At 40.6% G+C, this 27229-nt stretch overlaps 1 protein-coding gene across 2 annotated transcripts in view; it reads right to left on the bottom strand.

Moving 5' to 3' along the window:
- Positions 1-27229, bottom strand: part of CUX1 (cut like homeobox 1) — a 346988-nt gene that overhangs the window by 55547 nt on the left and 264212 nt on the right. Inside the window, exon 21 of one of the 2 annotated variants that reach the window (XM_081318569.1) lies at positions 6962-7264. The exons of the other annotated variant lie outside the window; for it this stretch is intronic. Coding sequence (XP_081174695.1) covers positions 6962-7264 — 303 coding nt within the window. The remainder of the gene's footprint in view (positions 1-6961; positions 7265-27229) is intronic. 2 annotated transcript variants of the gene reach the window in all.

Below are 27229 nucleotides of genomic sequence, written 5' to 3'. Positions count from 1 at the left end.
TTTAATAAATAACCTGGCTGTCTAGCCCCTGCTTGAACACATGCAGGAAAGAGAAATCTACTATCTGTGGGTAATTGGCTCCACTTATTTATCTGTTGCATCTAAAAACTATCTCCTATGAAAACCAATCTCAAATCATTTTCCAAAATATAAAATACAATAATAAAATAAGAAATGAAAACAGTACAAACTAGAATTAATTGAAAATGTCCTGCTGGAGAAGAAAATAGAAGCAAAAGACCTTTCCACGCACCATTTATAACAGTGGCCTGTCCTAGGCGGAACAATAAGTCGCCCCCAAAACCGTAAAGGATATAATAAGTGCTGCCACAATAATTTCAGAAAGGTTCAGGGTGTAGGTAATACCATGAAGAAGGCCCTCCTTGGCTAACAAGGCATCGCTGTGTAGTTCTGGTGTCTAGCCACTGACACAAACTATTTACATGCCAAAAGCCAACTCCTGAACTTGGCTCAAAGAGTGATGGGTAAGTGGGATGGTCACTTCATTAGCAAACAAAGTAATATGTGCATGACTGATGCCCAATCCAGTGAGGTGGTTATCACATTCTGGACCGCTAATACAGTTATCAAAAACTTTTCTTGCTACTGGATCTCTGCAACCCGTATTCATTAGCATTCCCTTCTTCCATCTGTGGTCTGGTCCCTGGTTTTAAAACAGATGCTTACCTGCTGTTGGCATTGCTTGGTTTCAATATTTTATATTGGATTTGTATTTATGTATTTATCAATTTACTTTTTATTTAGTCATTAATTTATATTGAATAAAACATTCAATATGCTGTTGCTTCCTACTGTTTAACAGAGGCTCTCACTTTCTTGTTTAAAAGTTTTACTATATAGTTGATTATCATATTGATTGTCTTTATTTTTGTGGCTGGGGAACACTTAAAAATATTCCAAAATCTATTAATTAATCAAGAGAAGCGTATCAACAGATTGATAGAATTAAGCAATATTGATTGTGGGGAAGAAGCCATGATGGTTCAAGAAGAACCTTTCGCTTGGAGGTCCTTTCATCAATGGGTTTTCCCATCCCTTCGTCCTGTGCGCTCCCACAGGGAGGGTCTTCTCAGAGTACCGCCGGTAAAAGATTGCCGGCGGACAATACCCAGGGGGAGGGCCTTCTCTGTGGGTGCGCCTGCCCTTTGGAACCAGCTGCCTGTAGAGCTTAGGACTGCCCCTGACCTTCGCTCATTCTGCCGGGACCTGAAGACCTGGCTCTTTGAGCTTTCTGGCCTGGACTGAGAGTATTAACTGGGGTTTTAATTGTATTTTAATTGTAATAGGGGTTTTTAGTTCAAGGTTAGTGTAATCATTTTAATTGTTTTTAATTTTTGTTAACTTGTATTGTTTTTAAAAAACCTTGCGAACCGCCCTGAGTCCTACAGGAGAAGGGCGGTATATAAATCGAATAAATAAATAAATAAAATCTTGGATACGTAGCAAAAGGAGTTTTCACTGCCAGCTTTCAAACAGTCTCCATAGGGACTGATCTCTCTTCAGACATTTTTTTTTCCAGCTGGCACAGACCTTTCCATTTTGCTAAGCCTTCTGACTTTAGATAAACTGCTTATTCTGGCTAATGCTGCTTTTACAGAAGTGTAATTTTTTTTTAAAAAAGTACAGTATTTTGATGTATTCAGTCTTGTTCTTGAGCTGAACTCTTTTATGTCAGAGTTAAACTTACAATAAGATATATATTGAACAGAAAAGTGGGGGAGTGGGATTATATCAAATATTTCTCTTCATTTTCAAGAGGTTTCTCAGCTTTCTAGGCATCCTTCCTCTTAACCTTGAACTATTTCTTGGATGAAAAGGTCCCTGGACAAAGAAGATGGATGAGGATGAAGGGTGTGAGAGGAAACTTTCTATTTGTCCTATGGAGCTTACGGCATTTTTTTCTTCTACATCTGGGCAGTGGAATGAATACAGAGGGGAATTCAGTGGAGTTTTCTCTAGCTGCAACTGAAGCACAGAGGAGGAGAATTGTCTCAGTGAAGGAAAACAAGAGCTACGGCAAAAGGCTTTAAATTCAAGCAGAGGAATTACATCTCAACATAGAGATTACTATTGCCATAGATCTATAAATGAAATTGAGCATGTGACAAGCCCCCTCCCCCACCCCAAATTTCATGCAAAAATAGGATCTGGAGGTGAATATTTCACCATGGATAACTGCTTGTGTTCAGTCATCTACACAATACACACAATCCAAAGGGACCGTTATTAGCAACTTTTATAGTTGTTTGTGGCTGCAGTTATCTAAAACTATGTCTTCTATTTTTTGTCTTGTCAGAGTACTTTATTCTAACAGGGAGGTCAGCAACCCAGTTCCTGAAGATGCCGGTGTGCACCTTTAGACTTTGACAATCGCCAGGGCTTTTTTTCCTCATAGAACGCTCAGAACGGAGTTCCGGCACCTTTTTTGGATGGAAACTTGTAGGGTAGGCATGGCGGGTTGTATGACATGTGTGAGTTCCGGCACCTTTTTCTTTTACAAAAAAAGCACTGGCAATCGCTATGTAATTTTCTCTTCACACAAGTGATATTTCTGTTGACCTCCATACAGGAAAGAACACCTTCCTCCTCCTCCAAAGTCCTATTACTTCAGGAGTCCTTCTGGTGGAGGTCTTTAGTTCTCCCTCCAGTTGATCCTCAACAAGAGTCTTTTTTCCCCTAAATTCAAGCTGATGGAAAATTTCTCTTGTATTACAGAAGGGAGACTTCTGGCCAGAAAGTGTCCGAAGGGAAGATGGAAACTCATCTCCTTTCAAGACTCCATTGTTACTAAAAGTTATTGAGTTGTTAACACTGGAACTACTTACAGTAGTCACTTTGTTACAGAAAACTTATTAAAAACATGAAATGTACCTTACAATTTTCAGAGGAAATCGAAATGTCTTAGTGACATTAGCCAACCTGTGTACCAGATTTTGTAAAACAATTATACTGTACAAGTTTGACTATTACTGTATTTTTTGTAGTTTAAATAACCACATGTAGCTTTTGGAACCAACATGACAGCTTTTTCTATGTAGGACTGAATTTGGCCGGCTTGGATTTATTAATCATCTTCACTGCTTTTTGTATATCTACCCTCTTACTGTGGACTTAAAACAATTATTGGCATGATCCTAAGCAGAGAAATGGGAAGGTCTGGTGGTTAAGGCACCAGGTTAGAAACTCTGAGACTGTGAATTCTAGTTCTGCCTTATGCATGAAAGCCAACCTGGTGACTTTAGGCCAGTCACTCTCTCTCAGCCCAACCCACCTCACAGGGTTGTTATTGTGGGGAAAATACGAGGAGGAAAGAGTATTAGGTATGCCCATCACCTTGAGTTACTTATAAAATACAGTAAAGGTGAACAGAATGGCATACAAATGTGTGAACCATTACGCTTATTTCAGGATGCAACAAAAAAAGAATGAGGAAAAGAAATTGAGTAGTGTCACTAATCCTTCATGTACACGTGAGGCATCTGAGTGTAAGAAGGCATCTCATCTTGAGCAGGCCCACTGGTCACCAGCTCTGTGGCTGGCAAGGACTGGTAGGGATTCAGCAAAACTACAGCAGCCTTTTGTATCATCACCAGCCTTTGATGTGGAACCTCTGACATAATTTAATATTTTATATTCTGCAGGAATCTCAGCATGGGCCAAATTTGTACTGTGCACACAACAATGGAACAACTATTATTTTTGGGGGGTGGTGGTTGAATCTGATTATTGATGGGAGAACAGGATGCAAATGTCACACAAAGGCTAGAGGAATGAGAGAAAAGGGGAAGGGGGGATTTTGCTACTCAGTGTTACTTAGCATGTAACAAGCTTGCAATTATTTTCATGCTAAAATTCGAAATGCTGGTGACATTGGCTAAGATAGAAACAACCAGAGGCCATGAAAGAGGTTAATTCCACCTCTAGAAAATCTAGAGATTTTGCAAACAGAGAGCATGAAGGAAATGCTGATATATATTGTATAGTTCTACACCTAATGAAAGCTTTGGATACCTTCATTAATGCCAGCCACCTAAAAACAAAAAACATGGCAGGGGCACTAAAGGTTTATGTAAAGCACAGGTGTCAAACTTGCGACATCACGTGACGTGTCACGACGTATCGTGAGTTTTTTCCCATTGCCAGCAATGGGGTGGGCGTGGTTTTGGTGTGACGCATCTGGCCTGCAGGCCGGCAGTTTGACACCCCTGACACAGTGACATTAAGAACAAGTGTCAGTCATAGCACCTATTCATGGTCTTCTTGAACCACAAAAGAAAAAAAAAAGAATCAGGGACCTTGGTTTTTCTGTACATTCTGAAACACACAGAGAAATGTGGCTTCTGTGGGATTTTGGGGAAGCCAAAGATTAATTTTCATTACAAATAAATAATTCTATATTGTAACTTTTTTTTTACAAAATATTATTTAAACATTTCTAGCCTACGTGGACAGAAAGAAAATAAAACCGGAGAAAAAAAAAGAATTACTACAATTGGAAAGATTCTGGACAGTGAAAGGGGAGGGCAGAAATGACCTGTTTTACAACTCCCAGGCACTATCTGTTTGCCCATCAACACTTAAGAGTTCCGCTTTTGTGAATTTCATTTCCTGTAATTTACAATTTGGAGTGCTGTATCTCTTCTACTGTAGATGGCACTGTCTTAAATTGCTATCATACCACCAAATGTTTTAATGACTGCAGCTTAATGACCGTGCAGCTTCAGTCAATTGGATGTAGAGATAGTCTTCGACTTGCAACAGTTCATTCAGTGACCATTCAGAGTTACAATGGCACCTAAAAAGTGACTTATGACCGTTTTTCACACTTATGACCGTTGCAGCATTCCTGTGGTCATATGATCAAAATTCAGATGCTTGGCAAGTGGTTCATATTTATGACGGTTGCAGTGTCTCGGGATCATGTGATCAGCTTTTGCGACCATCTGACAAGCAAAGTCAATGAGGAAGCCAGATTCGCTTAACAAACCATGTTACTAAACAAATGCAATGATTTCACTTAACAACTGTGGCATGAAAAGTCATAAAATGGGACAAACTCACTGAAACAAATGTTTCACTTAGCAACATCAATTTTGGGCTCAACTGTGGTCATAACTCAAGGACTACCCTTATTTGTATAGTTTACTCTGCTGTGACTTTTGGCTTTTCTGATTTCAGAAAAATATACAATAAACTGTGATTGTTCATGAAGTGACAATGCAAGGAAAACTTACAGTCTTTTGTCTATAAGAACGTCTTTTAACTAGGGACCACACAATTTTGCCTACGACATTATGGGAAGCTCAATCAGGTACTAAAAGCAAGCAGTTCTGCCATTCTAGCAGCTTTCCTTGTGCATGCATATTTACACACACACACACACACACACACACACACACACACACACACACACAATTATATTAAAAATGTATGCTGGAAATCAGAAAGCAAAATCTTTGGAGTCAAACTATAAAAGCATTTCACTGTGGAGGAGAAGGCAAGCTTCTAAAATAACCAAACCAAAAAAAAAGGTATCTAAAAAAAGCCCAATTTCTGCATCTAGTCTGGAACAATTGTGAATGATAATGAATTCATTGGACCCAATTTACACCTGCATTTGGCACTCTCTCACCTTATGTTAACAGAATATCTATAAGTAATACGGGTTGGTTAAACAGAGCCTGATATATTCAGAAACACTTAAACACAATTTGTGGAGAGAAAAAATAAATAAATTTAATAGATATAAATTTACTTTGAAACAATTCATACCAAGTTTGTTCCTATCTCTTTGATCTCAGGAACTATATGAATCATGGGGCAGATAACATTAACTGGGAAATTCCCACATTCAGGTTTATTTGCCTTCGAGATGTTTTATTCATGTTTTATTCCTTCTTAATAAATAATGGGAAAATGTTACAGGTCTCTAACTGTTACTGTTTTTCTCTTCATCCTAATGACCCCAACACTGAGGTAGGTTTAATCAGTATGAATTAATCATGATAAATAATGATTTTGTCAAGGAATATTACGTGTTTTCCTAATATCTAATGTTCAGGTTTTAGGATAATATGGTTTGCTTTCTAGAATATTACCAGTTAGAAATCCATTCTGAAGCAATAAGCAATCCATTAATAAGTAAATTATCCTCAGGACCAGAGAAGTTTAATGTATTTATGAATGTTGTTTGTTTATTCTGCACAATAACTTAATATTAGGCTATTCCAATAAAATATGTATGACTGAACAACATGCAATTGCTACTGTAAGAATCTGCTAACATATGAAGGCGTGCCATACACCAGGGGTGTCAAACTGCCAGCCCGTGGGCTGGATGCGTCATGCGGAAGCCACACCCATCCCATTGCCGGCAATGTCAAAACCGTCCCGATACGTTGTGCGATGTCACGTGACATCACGAGTTTGACATGTCTGCCATACACATACCGTACCAATCTAGAGTGCACTGACTGGAAGAAGCAGTGATGAAGCTTGAGAAGCTATAACATCATTTAGTTATCTAATTTTAATGCTGTAACTATTACTAACTGAACAATTGCAATGATTCACTTAACAACTGTGGCAAGAAAAGTCATGAAATGAGGCAAAATTCAACCACTGTCTTACTTAGCAATGGAAATTTTGGACTCAATTGTTGTCATAAGTCGAGGGCTGCTGTATTGTACTCTTGAACATTTCATAATTTTATATTGCTAGGATTGCTCAAATTATTACTTACTATTACTGTCCGTCCGTCCATCCATCCATCCATGCATCCACAAGTAGCCCTTGACATACAACCATTTATTCAGTGGCCATATGAAGTTATGGCCTATTAAGCAGCCCAAGAGGAAAAATGAACATTTAAAAACCCTTTACTGTAACAATAATCAGAAATACACACACACACACACACACAAACACTTTTTTTTTTTACCAAGGTTGTTGTCCGTGAGCACCTCTTTAACCCGCTTGGTGATGCCATAGGTATCGAGTTCTGGTGACATGGCAACCAGTTCCTGAATGCTGAGTGATGAATGGCCGGAGAGAGGCAATGGGGTTGTGCAGTGGGAATCTGAAGTTGATGCTTCGCTTGACTCCTGCAGCTTGCCTTCCTTACTGGTTTCAATGGCCGGACAGGGCTGCTGGACCAGTTCCGTCAAGCTTTTCACAGAGTCGCTGGAACTCATTGGGGAATCAGGAGCAGGACTGCAACTGGCAGACGTCTTTGGGGTGCTTTCTGAAAAATCAGCAGAGGGAAAGAGAAAGGAGAAACGTACTTTTAACAAAACAGTCCCGTATCCGGGTCTTGCTCCCCAGACTCCTTGTTATTTACGTCAAACCAAAAAATTGCTGATGTTTGAAATATACTCTTAATCTCTTCCCCTCTGTCAGAAGCTCGTTCCCTCTTTCTTAAAACAGTCCTCACGTGCTATAATTTATTGTAAGACCTTCTCTTTGAGGTGTTTGAGGTGTATAGCAATAGCAACAAAATTAAACTTTTAAAAAAGACACATGCGGCAATTCATATACAAAAGATTCTTTTTTCAGAGTGAAAAAAAACCCATTTGTCTAGCTAAGGCAGGGGTGTCAAACTCAATTTCATTGAGGGCCGCATCAGCATTGCAGTTGCCCTCAGGGGGCCTGGTGGGTATGGCCAGGGTGGGTGTGGCCTACTGGGTGGGCGTGGCTATAGTGCGTATGGCCTACTGGGTGGGCGTGGCCAGCTCTACATCGTTCACATCAAGGGTGCCTATGGGGGCCTGGGCAGGAGTGGGACAGATCTGAGGGTCTCTGGCAGAAGGAGGGTCTCTGGGCCAGGGCCAAGGCAGTGGGGGCCGTTCCCTCACTTTTTCCAGGATGGCTTCGCGGGCCGCATGAAACCACTTTGCGGGCCGCATCCAGCCCCCGGGCCTTGTGTTTGACATGTCTGAGCTAAGGGCTGCCTATCTGGTCTCAACTTAAAAGTTCCAATATAGACTAGATCTAGAATGCTTTGCATACAAAATTTATAGGCCCATCCCAATAATTTTCCCATGGAAAATATTTCAGGATTGTTCTTTGGTTGAATACAATAGACCCCCAAAGAATACAGGTGGTCCTCGACTTACAACAGTTCATTTAGGGACTGTTCGAAGTTACAACAGCACTGAAAAAAGTTAATCATTTTTCACACAACTACCGCAGCATTCCCGAGGTTACATGATCAAACTTCAGGCACTTGGCAACTGGTTCATATTTAACATGGCTGCGGTGTCCCAGGATCATGTGATCACCTTTTGTGACTTTCTGATAAGCATAGTCAATGGGGAAACCATGTTCACTAAACAACTGTGTTACCAACTTAACAACTGAAGTGATTCACTTAACTGTGGCAAGAAAGGTCATAAAATGGGGCAAAATTCACTTAACACCTCTCTCACTTAGCAACAGAAACTTTGGGCTCCGTTGTGGCTGTAAGGTTTCATATTATCTATGTACCAGATGATCTATAATCTTCTACCACAACAGAAAATGAACGTTCTGCTTTTTTATTCAATAACTTTGATTTAATCTGTTGAAAATATTTTAATATATAACATAAAGGGAAAAACCACGCTGTATTTCATTTTCAGAGATGAAGATGAAAGCCTTTCCAGAGGCCCTCACCAAACAAAGCAAAAGAGTAACTAAAAAAGGGACTTTTTAGTAAGTACCAATGCCCTATTTATGGAAGGGTTCACATGCTCTGCACTTGGTGAAAATTTAATAATAGCCCAGAATATTATTTTGTTGATTTTAGTTGCTGTATATGGCAATTATGATTTCTGAAATGTAGAAAAAAGGTAGTCCTAAACTTACAATCATTTCTTTAGTGACCGTTTGAGGTTACAACAGAACTGAAAAAAGTGACTTATGACCAGTTCTCATACTTACGACTACTGCAGCATCCCCATGGTCATGTGATTAAAATTTAGCCACATGGCAATGGGCATGTATTTATAAAGGCTGCACTGTCCCAAGATCGTGTGATCACCATCTGCGACCTTCCCAGCTGGCTTCTGACAAGCAAAGTCAATGGGGGGAAGCCAGATTTGCTGACTGTAATAACCACGATTCACTTAACAACTGCGGTGATATGCTTGACAATTGTGGCAAAAAGGTCATAAAATAGGGCACGACTCACTAACAACTGTTTTGTTTAGCAACAGAAATGTCGGGCTCAATTGTGGTTGTGAGTCAAAGACTACCTGTATATTGGTTTATATTTTTATAGAGGTTTGTACATTTCCAGGGAATACTAATTGTTGGAACAATTTAGAACAGGGGTCCCCAGCCCTTGGGTCGCAGCCCACTATGGAGCTGTGGCCTATTCGGAATTGGGCCATGTGAGATGTCAAATGTAATTCTCATCAGTTCCAGCCATCATGGTTTCTGGCCACAAACATCTGAAGGGATTTTGGTGAAGGATCCTTGCCTAATATCTAAAGACTGACAGGAAAGGTGCACAAATGTTTCTAGTCTAATTCTGGCTGCATCTTTACTGAAAAAAAGAACAGAGTGTTCATCCACTCCTTTTCTATGCATTGATTTCCTATTGTGCTAACAGGGCTGAGAATATAATTTGTGAGTGGCTTTTGATTCCTTGGTGTTGCAGATTGTAAGTAAAGCTGATAGGAGTGGAGACTGGAGAAAAGACTCTGGATTTCCTTCATATTTCCTATTATTTATTATCCCTCTTACTGGAATGAATGAGCTCCAATAGCAGAGATGCTGCTCTACCTTCTCTATTCTCAGCAGCATATGATGGGATGTGGGCAGGTAACATACCGCAATAAATGACTAAACCTCTGCTTAAGTGTTTGCTTAAACAAAAACTTCTCATAATGGTGCCAAAAGACATAAAGAGTTATTTTGCTAGGGTTTTCTTCTCATTCTTTACCCAACATGTGGAATAATATTTACTTTGGGGAAAATAAATGTGAATGGAGCAGAAACTCCAGATGTAAACTTCAGGAAATTGATGCACATGCCAAGCAAAGTATTGGCCACTAAATACTGACAAGTTAGCTTTGTGCTAACTGCTGGAATTAAAAATCAAAACTGGCTATGTTAATGTTCTATTCTTAAGAGTTGTAGATATGAAACTCCAAAATAGAACCACATATGCACACATATGTATATTCTGGAGTCTCCACATGTGGCAACTGACTTGTGAATTTCACTCTAGTTTTTGAGTTCCATAGAACTTCAATCACAGGATGAACTTTTGAAACCAATGCCTTCAAAATGTGTTGCATGAGCTGACCCTTAGAAAGCTTGCCCATATGTTACTTTTCCAACGAGGAATATGTCTGAACCTCATATTATTTTTAAAGCTGTCTAAAAATAGTGACTATATGGGACAGATGGCTCCCCTCTCCTCATTCTTGGAATTGTAGGTGCAGCAGTAGTTTTTAATGCAGCAGGCAATCAACAGCACTTTCCTCCAATTTGGCACTGTCCTGGTTCTGAGATTTGTGAACCAATACATTAGGCAGCTACAGTCCATGGAAGGTTAGGATACATCCTGAGCAGAAATTGATAAATTGAGTCTCAAGAGTGATGTGGTTTTCAAAATGTTGGTTTACAGCCTTAGAGTTCAGTGGCATAAATATAGTCAAGGAAGGAGTAGAAGCCAACTTGGGCTCCCACCTAGATCTTCAACTTTTTTTTTAACCAAACAAACTTGACTGTGGTCTGGTTGAGGGATGACATTTTCTTATGGGGGGACCTAGTTATCTGCTCTAAAGTGGCACTATCAGTAGGAGATAGACAGTAGGCAAAAAGGGGGCAGACTAGGATGGCCATTAGATGAGAACAAAGAAATTCAGAACATTTCAACTCTTTGCTGCCATCTAGTAGTTATCTGACTCTTCCACCCCAATTATAGTAGGACTAGTATTTAAGCAACTTCCTTCTGCTTTGATATCCTTCTTCTCAAAAGCAGCTTGAATGTGGAACAGAACAACTTTGTTCTCTCAACTGTAGTCACACATTTCAAGTAATGGTGGGCTGGAGGTCCATCTCAGAGCTTTCCCTTGGCACCTAGAGAATGCAACTTACACCCTTGCTAAAATTCCTCCCTGAACTGTCTCCAAGCTAATTTTTAATGTGACTGAATGGGGAAATGATTGAAAATCAGAAATATTCTTAAAACATGTGTTTTGTGCATAGGAAAAAAACATTTTTCCATGGGAATTTGGCTGGACTGATTCTGAGCAGGTCATAGTTAATCAAACTGAAACCTAGAAGCTCTGAATTGCTCTAGGTTTCAGCCTAGATAATTTTTTGCCCAGTCCCTTCTTTTCCTTTCCCTTCCAATTCAAACATGGCATAACATTGCCTGAAAAGCTTGGAACATACATGCTCTGGGTCATGTTTGGAGGAAACGTACAGTTTGGATTGAGCACAATGTTTTGGTCTGGGTACATGGCATGCATACCTTGGCCATTCTGTGCATGGATCGGGTAAAGCACAGAAAGTCTGTATGTTCTTATTAAATAGGCAGAAGGTAATTCCATTTAATCACTTTAATATAATTGTATCTACATTTAATTTAAACTGAGTCCAATTTAATTTTTATCCTGGGAACGCGTTATTTTTGTCCTGGCAGCCTTGCAATATTTTTTTTCCACAGGATGGATGCCTACCACTCTATCCAAAGCTCAATGTTGTCTCTGAAAAAACATTAAGACATTCCAGGTACTTGCAGGTGATGAGGCCAGCCTCAAAACTGGGAGACCAAGCAGGCCAGATCTGCTCTTCCTTTGAGAAAACCCAAAGACTTTTTGTTTTGCCAAAAAGCTGTCCTGTGTTAAAACTAATCATTTATGCTGTATATTGCTGCTATTGCCAAATCTACATAACAGTACTTGCACTGGGGGGAAAAAACCCAATATAAAACATATAACAGCAAAATAAATCAAGAGGAGGAAACCGGCTCCTTTCCTCCCACTTATTACTCCCCTCTAAATTCATGCACAATATCCTTTCATTAGGGAAGGGATGCATGATTTGAGCTTAAAAATGGAATATGCACAACTAACATGATGTGTTAAACATTTTAGAGATGCAACCTATATTTTGGCAAAAACAAAAGGTACCTAGATAAAATTATTCCTGACTCTATTACGAGGTTGACCTCTATGGAGCCCAGCAACCTAACTGAATTTTCAACCTTCAGGAACCCTTCCATCTAAGGATATTTGGTGAGGAACACTTACAAAAGTGCTACTGAACCCAAAAGACCCATGGTGAATATCCTGAAGGAAATAGAGTAATTGTTGACCTACAACCACAACTGAGACCAGAATCTCGGTCACTGAGTGAAATGGTTGTTAAGCGAGGCAGCCATGTGACTGCTTTGCTCAACGACTGCAATCCTGGCTCTCCCAGCTGTAGCTGTTAAGCGGAGAGAGCAAAAGAGCTTCCTGACAAAGGAGGGCCGGGAGCTCCCTTCTGTGCGCTGGAGAAACAAAATGGGGATCATGAGGTTCCAAGTTTCATTTCTCCAGCTGGCTAAGGATCCCCCCTCTCGCGTGTATGGAGGGAGGGGAAATCCTTTGGCAGGTGGCAGCAGCTTGCAACCTTGCCTTTCAGTTTCTCCAAGGACTTTCCTCGGAAGCTGGCAGAGAAGACTCCAAATGGCAATCACATGTTCAAGGGGCGCTTGACCACCTGACCTGGGGGAGGAGAGGTTTACAATGTTTTATGATAGCCAGAGGTGCTTTACAGACCAGGAAGCACCATTTCTGAGCTGTTATAACTTTTAAATGGTCATTAAAAAACCAGTCATAAATCCAGGACTACCTATAAAAAGACTAGAATACATTGCTTCCAGCAGCCAACACTCAGATAAGCAGGGATCAACACCAGACAAACAATCAGGCAGACAACAGTACTCTAGCTGTAAGGTAAAGGTTCCCCCGCACATGCCTGCTAGTTGTTTCCGACTCTAGGGGCCGGTGCTCATCTCCGTTTCAAAGCCGAAGAGCCAGCGCTTGTCCGAGGATGTCTCCGTGTTCATGTGGCCGGCATGACTAGACGCCAATGGTGCACGGAACGCTGTTCCCTTCCCACTGTAGTGGTCCCTATTTTTCTACTTGCATTTTTACGTGCATTCGAACTGCTAGGTTGGCAGAAGCTGGGACGAGTAACAGCCGCTCACTCTGTTATGTGGCACTCGGGATTCGACCTGCCAAACTGCCGACCTTCTGATTAACAAGCTCAGCGTCCTAATCCACTGAGCCTTTTACTCTAGCTGAGGAACCACCAAAGAAACCACATCCCTACCAAAATTGGCAGAGCAAGCTATTATATATAAATAGGCAGCAAAGCCTACAATCATTCACGGTAACCTTCACACTTGGTACTGACCAGACTGCTGACCTTACTCCATGTTCCAGTATCAGAGTTATTGTATTACAAAGGTTGTTGGATAGTGACATCTCTACTGTAAGAGAATTTCAGTACATTTTTCCATCTTCATTTGATCTTCTCTGAATCAGTTACTATCTGTCCACCGATCTCCTTTACAATACCAATTAGAGTTAAAACCTCCTTCTAAGATCTTTTGGAGCACTATCTTTTTTTTCTGAGTCTATTTCCATTCTTAGTGTTTTTACGGATATTGTTATAATACCATGCCTTGTCTCTTCTAAAAGCTCTCTGAAATACTTGTTCAATTCCTTCCTGAAATCTTTCTCTTACACTTCTCTTCTTGGTAATTACTACCATTTGTTCTGACATCCAATTAGTTTTCTTCTCTTCTCTTTTTGGCAGTCCCCCTTCACATTTATTCTTTACATCATTTTTCATTTTGTTCTATAGTTCCTCTGCTTAGCCATCAGCGAGGTTCTCAATGTTATACTGAATATTCTCCTTTAAAATGGAACACATTTTGAGGCTGCACTCAAGATCCTATACGATTTTCTATGTGTTTCACCTGGTTCCATCTGATATTCACATAAATGCAGGCTTTGTTAGGTTGTTTGAATGATGTGTTAAGAACGAAGAAAACAACTGTTTGTCAGAAACTGCTAAGTATTTTTCTGCTTCATTTCTGTTTCCTAGGCCTAGTTAATCTGTACTAATCCCAATTTTGGCATTCCAGTCTCCAATATAAGCAGCACATCCTGCTTGCTTGCATTTTTTGTCTAAAACAGCATAACTGTAACACACATCAGGAGAACTTCAAGAGAAGGAGGATTTAACAGAATAACTCAGTTGAAAGGGACCTTGGAGGTCTTCTAGCCCAACTCCTTATACTATTTCAGACAAATGGTTGACTATCGACTATTTAGATTATATGTGGAGTGAAGAATCTTCTTGCATCTCCAGTGAACCTCTTACTAATCAGCATCATGTTTTGCAATTCCTAGTATTATGAGGAAGGGCAGTGGAGCATAGGGGGGACAGTTACTTCTCTTTAACCATTTTTTTCTAGCATATATACCAAGGTCCAACTTTATTATTTTGTTTCTAAGAGGGTAAGGTTCTTTGCAAATAGTGGGATTAAGACTGTGGTAGGTGAAAAGAGCTGAAAAGTATGGTAATAAATTAAAGCTACTAAAACATTTGCACTAGTCTGAAAATAGAAAATTATATTTAGAAAAGGTGTCTTGACATTCCTGTAAAGGTTATTCTTAACTTTAAAAAAATTGCATTTTTCCTCTACTTTAAATAGCTTATGGAAGATGCAAAAGAGATGCCCCCTTTTTCCCCCCTCAAAGCCACCAAGTCCATATGTAATCTGCAAGACAATAAGAAAGCTACAGATCTAATTTCTTTTCTCTGCTTAGCTTCAATTCACTGGGCAGCTGCATCCAAAGCCCAACAAATGTTATTTCCGATTGGAAGCAGTGAACCAGTGGTACTGTAAATTTGCCTTGATGCACCCATGCGAAGGACCAACTTGGCAGATCATCTATCTTGTTCACTGTACACTGTCAGGGACGGCATGAATTCCATACATGATAAACAGATTTTTTCTTCAGAACCTTGTCCTTTAACCCACTGCAAGGTCAGAACGATGGCTGCCTGGTAAATAAAGCTGCCTGGTTCTGGTTCAGATGTTTCCCATAGTTCCATCCTGTAGTCACAGTTATTTTATACACATATACAGCTGCTATGAATCTTCCCTACTCTTGCCATTACTGAACAGAACCCAAGGAGCAAACAATACTACTAATGATGCTACAGAAATACGAGGAGGAGGACTGGGACATGGAGGAGAGACAGATAAGGAAGATCACAAAGAAAACATCCACCATAATTGCCACTTTTCACTTTGTGTTTGGAACATCCACAGGCAATCCAACCTATTGCTGATTTATTTGCTATAACATTACTTGGGCTTTATTTCATAAAGTCCCTGGATCAGGATGGAATGTCTACATAAAAAAAACCCTTTTTTCCCCTAAAGCAGACATGTCAAACACAAGGCCCGGGGGCCGGATCCGGCCCGCGAAGTGGTCTCATGTGGCCCGCAAAGCCATCCTGGAAACAGTGAGGGAACGGCCCCCACTGCCTTGGCCCTGGCCCAGAGACCCTCCTTCTGCCAGAGACCCTCAGATCTGTCCCACTCCTGCCCAGGCCCCCATAGGCACCCTTGATGCGAACGATGTAGAGCTGGCCACGCCCACCCAGTAGGCCATACGCACTCTAGCCACGCCCACCCAGTAGGCCACGCCCACCCTGGCCATACCCACCCGGCCCCCTGAGGGCAACCGCAATGCTGATGCGGCCCTCAATGAAATTGAGGTTGACATCCCTGCCCTAAAGAATGTAAACATGTTATCTGTTTGGGTAAATACTTATGGACTTTATCCTCTGGGTCAGGGGTAGGCAACCTTGGCTCTTTTATGACTCGTGGACTACAACTCTCAGAATTTCTGAGCCAGCCATGCTGGGAGTTGAAGTCCACGAGTCATAAAAGAGCCAAGGTTGCCTACCCCTGCTCTGGGTGAAGAAAGCGATTGTGAGTTTCAAAGAAGTGGGGGGTGGGGGGACAACTAGAAGCTGAGAACAGTCGCAGGAGCAAACAGAGAAAAAAACATAGTTCAGTCCTAGGCAAGTGAAAAGTCTACTGGAATAAACAAATACCTCTAAGTGATGCTGGAATAACACTGAAGAAAGGAGATGACAGAGCTTGTAAGACCCAGTCAATGAGATGCCAAAGCTCAGGCCTGCAAAAATGTTAACACACTCCATGCTCATTTCACACAATAATAATTATAATAATAAATGGTGCACTGAATCTCAAATCTGAGTGGCAACGTTTCTTACAGGTTTTGATATGGCCAGGTGTTCACAGAAGATGCAGTCTTGAGCTGTGGTGGCGCAGTGGTTAGAATGCAGTATTGCAGGCTAACTTTGTATTCCACTGCCAAGAGTTTGATCCTGACCGGCTCAAGGTTGACTCAGCCTTCCATCCTTCTGAGGTCGGTAAAACGAGGACCCAGATTGTTGGGGGCCATATGCTGACTCTGTAAACTGCTTAGAGAGGGTTGTAAAGCACTATGAAGTGGTATTATAAGTTTAAGTGCTGTTGCTATTGCTATATTTGAAAAGCTCTATTTTGATATAATCCAGGTTCTAACAACAAAGGAAAAATCTATAGGTCTAGTTGGAAAATTTGGTGACCATCCACAGTAGTTACTGGGGAAGGTGGGGTCCTCTGAAGTTCCACAGATGTGAGTTCTTTTTCCCCAGAATCCTTATCTAGAAAGAACGTGGTGAGCACTTTACTGCATATTGAGAAGAGCATATTGGAGCTGTGACTAGGGGGGCCTTTGCCCAGGTTCGCCTGGTGCGCTAGTTGCGACCCTATCTGGACCGGGATGCCTTGTGTACAGACACTCATGCGCTCGTGACCTCTCGTCTAGACTACTGTAATGCTCTCTACATGGGGCTGCCCTTGAAGTCCACTCGGAGGCTTCAACTGGTGCAGAATGCAGCCGCGCGAGTTGTATTGGGAGTTTCCCGATACTCCCATGTTACACCCTTGCTCCGCGAGCTGCATTGGCTGCCGGTTGCCCTCCAGGTGAAATTCAAGGTGTTGGTAATGACTTACAAAGCCCTACATGGCATGGGTCCGGATTACCTATGGCAACACCTGCGGCCGGCGTCAACTTCTCTCCGTCCAGTGCGCTCCCACAGAGAGGGCCTCCTCAGGGTGCCTCCGATCAAAGAATGTCGATTGGTGGCCCCCAGGGGGAGGGCGTTCTCTGTGGGCGCGCCAGACCTGTGGAACCGCTTGCCGGTTGAGCTCCGGATGGCCCCCGACCTTCGCTCCTTCCAGCGCGATCTAAAAACGTATTTATTTGAGCAATCTGACCTGGTCTGATGGGTTAGGGTTGGGGTTTTAAACATGTTCTTAATTATTGTTTTAAATTTTAAATTTGGGCTTTATATTTAATTGTATTTTAACTTTTATATTCTGTTTTTTATATTTATTGCCCTGTACACCGCCCTGAGTCCTTCGGGAGAAGGGCGGTATAAAAATATAATAAATAAATAAATAAATACATACACAGATCAGAACTAAGATCAAGCAAAAAGCAAATTAGATAGATAGATAACCTTTATTGTCATTTTTTACTATAGGCACAATGGCACACATTAAAAATGAAATTTAGTTGCTTGTTCTCAAAGCGTACACATACACAACACACATTTAAACATACTATATGCAACATATGTGTAGACCAACACCCTTACATATAAGTAATTCCCACCCAAATGGTGCTGCAATGTTTAAGATGATGTTTGGATGTATTGGTTCAATCTCTTTAGGGAGCAGTGCCCTAAAAGGATTATTCAAATAAGAAGGCAATCTTTTCTATTATTATCTTTGGAAAATTCTAAGAGATATTTTATTTCCTTGCAAAATCTATCTACTCTGTTGTGGACTTAAATTTGCAGAATTCCTTATCTCCTTTTGGAGATATAATACAGGTCGAATATTTTTTAAAAGCCAGAGTGGTAAGAATTGATTTGCTGCCACTGCATGCTCCCATTCTTGCCATATTCTCTCCGTCCCCCATATCAACTGAACCGTCTTTGCAACCTATTTTCTATAATTTGCCATCTATGAATGCTACAAAAGATATGCAACCATTGTCCCAGCAATTCTAAGTACTTGTTTTACCGACTTCTTGCTTCTCTGTGTTCTACTATGGTTAATTACATAAGAAAAACAAATCAGCTATATTAAGTGACCTGAATCAGTCCAGTTTGCCCTCTCAGGGTCATAAGTAAGATTGCTTAGTGAAATGATCAATAGTTATTTGTTCAGGTTAAAGGCTGCTACAAAAAAGGCAGTACATGAAATGATAAACTATAAATCAAACAAAGCAAAGCAGAGGAAAAACAACAACACCTTGAACATTAAAGACTTGACTGGTTCATTTGAAAGACTACACATAGTCCTCGACTTACGACCACCATTGAGCCCAAAGTTTATGTTAAGTGAAACATTTGTTAAGTGAGTTTGCCCCATGTTACGACTTTTCTTGCCACTGTTAAGTGAATCACTGCAATTGTTTAGTAACACGGTTGTTAAGTGAATCTCCCTTCCCCACTGACTTTGCTTCTCAGAAGGTTGGCAAAAGCTGATCACGTGGCCCCAGGACCCTGCAACCGTCATACATATGAACCAATTGCCAAGCATCTCAATTTTGATATATGTGACCATGGGGATGCTGCAACGGCTGTATGAGAAAAAGTTGCAAGTCATTTTTTTCAGTGCTGTTGTAACTATGAATGGTCACTAAACGAACTGTTGTAAGTCGAGGACTACCTGTATGTGAATTCTGTCCTTACTACTTTCTAGCAATCTGTCTGGGTTTTCTAACAACTCAATTCTGCCAACTTGGCTCCTTGGTTCAGGGACATCCTGGTTCCTAAGAAAGCCCTCCTCTCCTTTGCTTCTATCTATGTTTCTCTTTCCTTCCACCAAGCCAATTTAACTGTTGTCCTTTGAAACATTTCCTAAACTGCCCACTGGATGCAAGAAATAGTAGCTCTGTAGGCCAATCTCCAAAACAACTTGCTTTGTTCATGAGTACTTGAATGCTAAATTAAAATTCTCTAGCAGAATGGATGCTGGATGTTGTTGCATCCCTCTGACATTTTTCAAGTATTCTGGGATACAAAACCATCTGGAGGCAATGCCTAATCTCTAGTTTTAAAGCAATCAATAATTGCTTGATGAAGAGGGCTTCTTTAGATCACCTACCTTCTTCACTTAAATTGTACTGCTAATAATAGATCAGCTTACTCCCACGTACATACAGCTGTTTTACAACATATCTTTATTCTATTTTCATATTTTGTTAATACAAATACACACACACACACACACACCCCTTGCCAATGACATATAGAACCCATGATGGTTATCGGCAGCTTTACGTTGAAAAGTACAGGCAGTCCTTGACTTACAACACTTCATTTAGTGACCGTTCAAAGTTACAACGGCACTGAAAAAAGTGACTTTTCACATTTAAGACCGTTGCAGTACCCCCACGATCATATCATCAAAATTCAGATCCTTTGTAACTGGTTCATTTTTATGACAGGTGCAATGTCCCAGAGACATGTGATCAGCTTTTTCATCCAGAGAACTATTTGTTTTTTAAATAAATCTTAGAACAATTAAAGTGTGATGCATACATCCTCATTACAGGTAGTCCTCAACTTACCCACCACAACTGAGCCCAAAATTTATTTCACTGTGAAACATTGGTTAAGTGAGTTTTGCCCTATTTTATGCTATAGTTATTAAGTGAATCACTGCAGTTAAGTTAGTAACATGGTTGTTAAGTGAATCTGGCTTACCAATAGACTATACTTGTCAGAAGGTGGAAGATATTGCTCATACAGTAATGTATGTATGTATGTATATATGTATGTATGTATTATGTATGTATGTCTTGTGATTCAGGGTCAGCCTGTGGGTTCGGCAGTTGGGTCGGACGACTCAGAGGAGGAGGAGGGGGGTGTTGAAGACCTTGCTGAGGGGGTTGAAGATCTTGCTGATGATAGCCCTCAGGCAGGCCCCTCCCACTTGGTCACCATGGAGACCCAGCTGTGTGAGCCTGACAGTGTGGATGAAGATGACCCACAGCTGGCCCTGTTCAAGGACGCCCGACGCAGGAGGCAGTCAAGTAGGAGTAAACATAGGAAGGCTGTGGGGCTTCTCGGAAGGAGGCAGAGAGAGGCCACGCCCTGAACTCTTTATAAAGGGAATGTGTGGGGAGGGCTGGTTTGCTGAAAGCAACCGCTCAGATAGTGTTTCAAAGCTCCTGTATCTTGTTTGTTTTTTGTAGTAATAAATTTGGCAGACGTAATTCCAGCCTCTTGCCGTTTATAAAGGGGTTGCCTTTTCTGCAGGGCCGGTAGCAGGCTGGTACAGAACAGTATGTATGCATTTTCTATACTCTCCATTTCACTCATACAGCAACTTTGGGCAACCGTATGCAAAGTTATGATTGTTTCATTTAGAAAATCTTGAATACATGTAGGGCGCCATCCACCTCCGAAAACCACAAAAGTCTTTTAAGTATCAAAGAAACATGACCATGTATACATGGGTTGCATGTTCCTCAATTTCAGTTTTGGTTAAACCTCAGCGTTCTCAAAATTCTCTGCTAACAGAGGTGGGAATCTGAAGACAAGACTTGATAACCATGTTCCACCTTCAGAACGTAACAGTTTCAATTACTAGTGCATGTGTCAATATCTTCCTGTAGTTGAGCACATGATAAATAGGTAGAAACTCACTCAACGCAGGCAATTTCCAGTTTAAAAATGGATTAGGGAGATATCTATATAAAAGTTTGGTGCTGTGATATCTCATTCACTCTTGATGTAATCAACAGCATCCCCAAATTATCTTCCTGAGGTTATTTCATTTTCTCTAAGAGTGATTTTAATGAAGGCTCTTTTGGAAACTGTAGCTTGTGTGAGCTGCTGAGAAAGGTATGCTTTAATTTGTTGTGTTACACTCCTTATTTGTGAGATGATTCCAATTCCAGCTACATGGATAGTCATGGGAATAGAATATGAACTAAGTCAGTAGTAGTTCCACCTCTGCTGAAGGCAATGGAAGAGTATAGCTGTGAGATATGCTTCCACCCAGTGGGAAAGGTGATATTAAGGCTTAATTTTAAAGAGTTGCCAAGAAGACAGATGTTTTGCTCTAAACTGTCTTTGGGAAGGGATCTGTAGCCAAGAAAGTAGAGATGTGTTTTATTATGTATTTACCGGAGTTATTTCCCCATTGTGCACCAATGAAGCAAAGCTGTAGACAATCATAAATGTGGCGGATAGCGTGTAGTTATGGACTTAGAAAAAGTCCATAACTGCACGCTAACCTTCACATTAATGATTGTCTACTTTGTCTGCTTTTTTTAAAAAAAATGAAACTATTTCAGGCAATGGCAGTCAAATTGTGCTGCAGTTTAGGCAAAATATATTTCCTTTCCAAGAAGGGATGCCTGAGAATTTTGTCTGTATTTATAAATGAACACAACTAAGCAACATTTTGCTGACTATATGGAAATTAGGACATACAGTAATTATCTTTTTGAGCTTTTTTTTCCTGTCTCAAATCCAGTTCTGGATTCAAAAAGAAAAATATATATAAAGGAAACATGTCTGCAATAACGGGGATGTCAAGAAATTCTGCACCTAAAAATAAATGTGCTATAGTACAATTCTAGCTTTCAGTCCCAGAATATAGCATGCCTGCCGCTCCCCGCCTACTGCCAATAGGAGATAGTTTTTCTCCCCTCTTAATAGAACGGGAATGGGACAACTTGCCACAGCCAACTCACAGGGGCCAATTCGCAACGGGATAACTTGCTGTGGGACAATTTAACAATTTTATTTATTTAAAACAGAGGTGTCAAACTGTGGATGCGTCACGCCAAAACCGCGCCCACCCCATTGCCAGCAATGAAGTTGCGATACGTCGCGACACGTCACATGACATTGCGAGTTTGACACCCGTGATTTAAAATAAATAAAAATTATTTTATTTTTTGCCATTCACATTTGATTTTGTTCCTCCTTTGGCATCCTTTCTTTAATACTTTTATTCTATCCTTTCTTTGATATCCGTTTAACTCTTGTCCTGCAGCGAGTTGTCCTGTGGCGAGATGACTGTGGCGAATTCTCATAGACCCCCACAGAACAGTGTAGAATAAAGTATTCCTAAGTATTTCAAATATAAAATGCTGAGAGAAAAAAGTCTACAAAACCTAGCTCCTCATTCTTCCTTCAAGACAATACAGATAACTGCTATATTCTCTGTGAACTAAAGGAATAAAAGGCAGAGCTACTGTAATTTATCCAAAACCGTCTACAGCTGATACCATCCACTATTTAAATTCTAGTGAACAACACTCGATTTCCAGTAATAACAACCTAAATTCCATTTAGTGTTCATTTGAGCAGTCAGGATAAAGTCATTTCTTATTATCTTCCCACTGTGTAAAAAATAGCTTGAAGGTAGGAAGTCAGCAAGCATTTTCACCAAAAAGTAATTATCAGGAGTGACATTTTTACTGCTGGCGTGCCATAAGGCGAGCCGTGCATTCGGAGGGACAACTTGCTGAAGCAAAATGACAGGCCGTGCCGTGACATTCCAGCAAGCCCCAGACAATATTTTCCTGGCGGTTGGGTCTGACGGACCACTTCTCATTAAGTCCAGGGTCTAGGCTTCAGGTTCATGCCAAACTAGTCAAATCCAAAAATAATGTATAAATTAATACCAGGGGCTGGGAAAGGACCGACTGGAAAGGACAAGCAGATGTTCAGAACTGTACCAGAAAGTTTCTATACCCTGGCTATTGCTTGAGAAAATAAATAAATAAATTGACATATGGGATTGGGCAGTGGTAGCTATCTTGGGTTTGATTGACTCATGGATGCCCCTGACTAAGAAACCAAAGCCAGGCAGGCCAATACTACCTTTAGTATAATAAGGTTATGGTAACAGAATCTTGCAAATCTGAGTATGTCCCCCCTTCCCTCCTTCCCTTTAATTTTGGGAGAAATGGTGTGTGTGTGTGTGTGTGTGTGTGTGTGTGTCTTGTATGAGATGCTTTCTCAGGTTACAGGTCTACTGTATTCAAATTCCTTTGCTCTGACCAGGAAGTAGCTTTTCCTTCTATTCCGCAATGTTATTTCTTCTTCCCATTACAATATCTTAAAGGTAGGGAGAGAAATCTAATCGGCATAGCAATGCTTTGCTGATGTTTTCCTATTTCCCTAGAACTGGAACTCCACTGTATTTGCAAAAATGCGCATGGCATATCCTAACTAGCATATACTCTTTAGAATCCAGGCTTATTACTGTCATATATAATATTGGAGAGTGGAGTCCTAACCTTATCCAATGTGGATGTGTGTGGTAAGGGAAAGACAACAGTGGCAGGTAAGAAAAAGAGTTCCTGCCATTGTTTTGGAAAGTTAAATGAGACAAGGTATGGGAGGGTGAGGGAAGATGGAGAACAAAAATGTGCTATTGTACGTCTGTTTATAAGCATGGAGGGGGAGAGGAAAAGATGATCTATGGGGAAGAATCCAGGACTGTACCCCCATGCTATGTTTTTAAGAATTACTTAACGCGGTGGCTCAGTGGGTTAGGACTCTGAGTTTGTTGATCAGAAGGTTGGCAGTTTGGCGGGTCGAATCCCGAGTGCCGCGTAAGAGTGAGCGCTTGTTACTCGTCCCAGCTTCTGCCAACCTAGCAGTTCGAAAGCATGTAAAAATGCAAGTAGAAAAATAGGGACCACTACGGTGGGAAGGTAACAGCGTTCCGTGCACCTTTGGCGTCTAGTCATGCCGGCCACATGACCACGGAGACGTCCTCGGACAAGTGCTGGCTCTTCGGCTTTGAAACGGAGATGAGCACTGGCCCCTAGAGTTGGAAACGACTAGCACCCATGTGCGGGGGAACCTTTACCTTTAATGCAAAACAACTGGCAGGTATAGTCTCTTGAGTAGAAATGAGAGCTATTCCATCTATTAGGATCTGTTCCATTCACAGATGTTTGACTATTTTCTGAAAATTTCTCTTTCTTTGACTTAAGCTCAGCCAGATAACTAATCTTAGCCTACCTTTACCTCATTGGTTGTTTTGAGAATACAGTATTCAGTCAGCATACAGGCTCATGAAAGAATGGAAAAGACGGTATCACAGAATTGCAGAATTAAAATTCAAAAAGACCCTAGAAATGATGTAGTCCATCCCTTTCGTGTATAAGAAAATCAAATGAACCATCCTTGAGAGGCAACTGCCCAAGCCCTTCTTACAGACCACGAGCTGCATATGGCCCTGGACTGCTAGTCCTGTGGCTCCATAAGATAGTAAACCTATAACATGATTATGTTATTCATATACATTAACTATATTATATATATTTATATGAGGCCCACGACAGTTCCTTTTTGTTCAATGCAGCCCAGGCAAGTCAAAAGGTTGGACACCGATGTTGTAGACTGTTCCAATGCTATACAGATCTTGCTGTAAGGAGGCTTTTCCTTACATTTTAAACAAAATCTAGGTAGCTGCAACTTGTACTCACTATTTTCGGTCCTAGTTTTGGTGCCAAGGGAAAATTATTCCTGATAATCTTCACTTATGTAACCTTCTTTATGTAACTGAACATGGATATTCTTTCTCCCCTCAATATTCAAGGCTGAACATCCTAAGTTCCTTCAACTTATCATCACAGGGCATGTCCTCAAGACCCTCTTATTCTAATCCCTCAATATTCTTCTGAAAATGTGGTGCTCAAAATGGTACATAATTAAACAGGTTTAAAAAAAAAGAAAAAGACCCTTATTCTGACACATTACACTCAGTGTGCATGACGTTAAACATTCATTTTAAAGACCATTTTGGTAGGTAATGACCAGAAACATAATTTTTTCTGTAATTGGGCCAACCTTCTGAAATGTTTGATTGGCTCCAACTTTAGTTGCCTTTGGAAGCAGCTGAAAATGATGCACTTTCAGGGGATTGAAGCCAGACACTGTTTTGATTGTTTTGTATTCTTGATTTTTATTATTAATTATAATGTTCTGTCATAAACTGTGAGCCAAAAGTCTATTCATATGCGGGATATAAATGTGATCAATCAATCAATAAATTTTCCGGTTGCATGTCTTAAGTCAAGTAGAGTATCCCAGCAGTGTTACTCTCATATCTTGCCACACTTTCCATCAAAATAGGCAACACAAACTAGAGAAGAACTTTCTGGCAGGGCTCTATGAATTGGAAAGAGCCACCCAAGGCAACTAGACTAGCACCTGCTTGATAAAAGATCCTAGATTCAGCGTTAGAGATAGGAATGGGACAACTTGCCGTAGCCAACTAGCCTTGAGACAATTCACCACGGTCAATTGGCTGCGGAACAACTTGTTGAGGGACAATTTAACAATTCTTTTTAATTATTTAAAACAAATAAAGATTATTTTATTTTTTTCCATTCACATTTCATTCTGTCTCTCCTTTTGCTTCCTTTCTTTAATGATTCTATTCTACCATTTCTTCGATATTAGTGTAAATCTTGTTCTGCAGCGAGTTGTCCTGCGGCAAGTTGGCCGTGGTGAGTTGGCCACGGCAAACTGTCATAGACAGATGTTTTCAAAGATGGCTGCCTTGTTTCTACTTGGAAAAAAAATCTTTACTAGGCTACTGATTAATTGGTTTCATTATAAAACCATTAAGACATTTCTCTAAAGTTCATCCCAAAACTACTTTCAGGAACTTACACCCATGAAATATAGTCCTTCTCCAGAATGAGTTAGAACAAGATTATACTGCCTTTAGGGTAGAAGCCTATGAGTGGTTAAGTGTAGCTTCTCCCATCCAATTCAATATTCAGATATAAGATCACCCAATAACATTCATAGCTTCCTCTGAACATAGATTTGTCTACTTTCTTTCTAAGGGCATTAATACCAACCAAAGTATTTCTTCAGATTTCAGATTTCTATTCTGCTAAAATCCCATTACTAACTTAGTTATAACTATTGATTTATCTAGTCTAGCATAGTATAATGCCAAAATCTCTCTTACCTATCCATCAGAGAAGTGACTTTAAAATGAAAGGCATTCTCATAAACCTCTTGGTCATCTCAAAACCAAGTAAGTGCAGAACATGGCATGGGAATTTTCCCTTGAGAATTTCCCCCAAATTCTCTTCTTTTCTCAAAAATATAAAGCAGGTTCACCTTATTTAAATGGAGTGAAAACTGTTAAAACTGCACAGTGTAGAGTCTAGCATTCTTTCTTTCTTTCTTTTTTTAAAAAATGCTTTCAAGTTCTTAAGCAGAATCCTTATACCGGGGTCCCCAACCCCCTATTTGCAGCCCAGTGTGGGGCCGCAGCCTGTTTGGAACCGGGGCTGTGGAAGTGGTGGGCGAAGGCATGCACATGAGTGCACAAAGCTGCATTTATGAAAGTGGCACATGCGTGCAGGAAACCATCTCCTCCCGCTGCTACCTCTGCCAATCCACTAAGCCAGAAAGGTTGGAGACCGCTGCTTTATCCAGTCCTGCAATTTGGGATTATTTAACTGGAGATGTTGGGGACTGAATTTGGAATCTGCTGCATTCAAAACAAATGCTCAGCCAGCACAGATACCATTCCTCTCACTTCTGGCTTCATACCCATTTTAGCTGAACTTCTAACACTTCACCGTAGGATGCTGGAGTTAGCTGTCTTTTATAACATTCAATGTTATAAACTTGCCTTCCAGCTTCTGAAACACAGTGTTACTTCCACAGTCCTCCCAACAGCCTAACAGATATATTAAGAGACATTATTTTACACATCCTTAAAGACCCACTAGCCTTGCTTCCCTGAAATTGTAAAAATTGTGATTAAAAAAAATCTGTTAAGAGAGGGTACTTATATGTAGGACAATCAGTAAAAAGTAATTTATCATTTCCCTGCATCAGTAGGCACACTACCAGCCAACTCTCTTTCCACATTCATCATGCAATCACCCTATTATTTGCATATTAATCAGGCAGTGGTCCATGAATGAACAGCATCCCAACCAACTGCTGCACTGTCTCAGGAGGAAGGCTCAGTAATTATCATAGATCAGTGTTATGATGTGGTAATTGATTATAACATCTTTCAGTTTTCCCTGGGGAG

The sequence above is a fragment of the Vipera berus genome, assembly GCF_964194415.1.
Source record: "Vipera berus genome assembly, chromosome: 1".
Lineage (NCBI taxonomy): Eukaryota > Metazoa > Chordata > Lepidosauria > Squamata > Viperidae > Vipera > Vipera berus.
The sequence above is the reverse complement of the archived record's forward strand: the minus strand, read 5'-3'. Positions and strand labels throughout refer to the sequence as shown.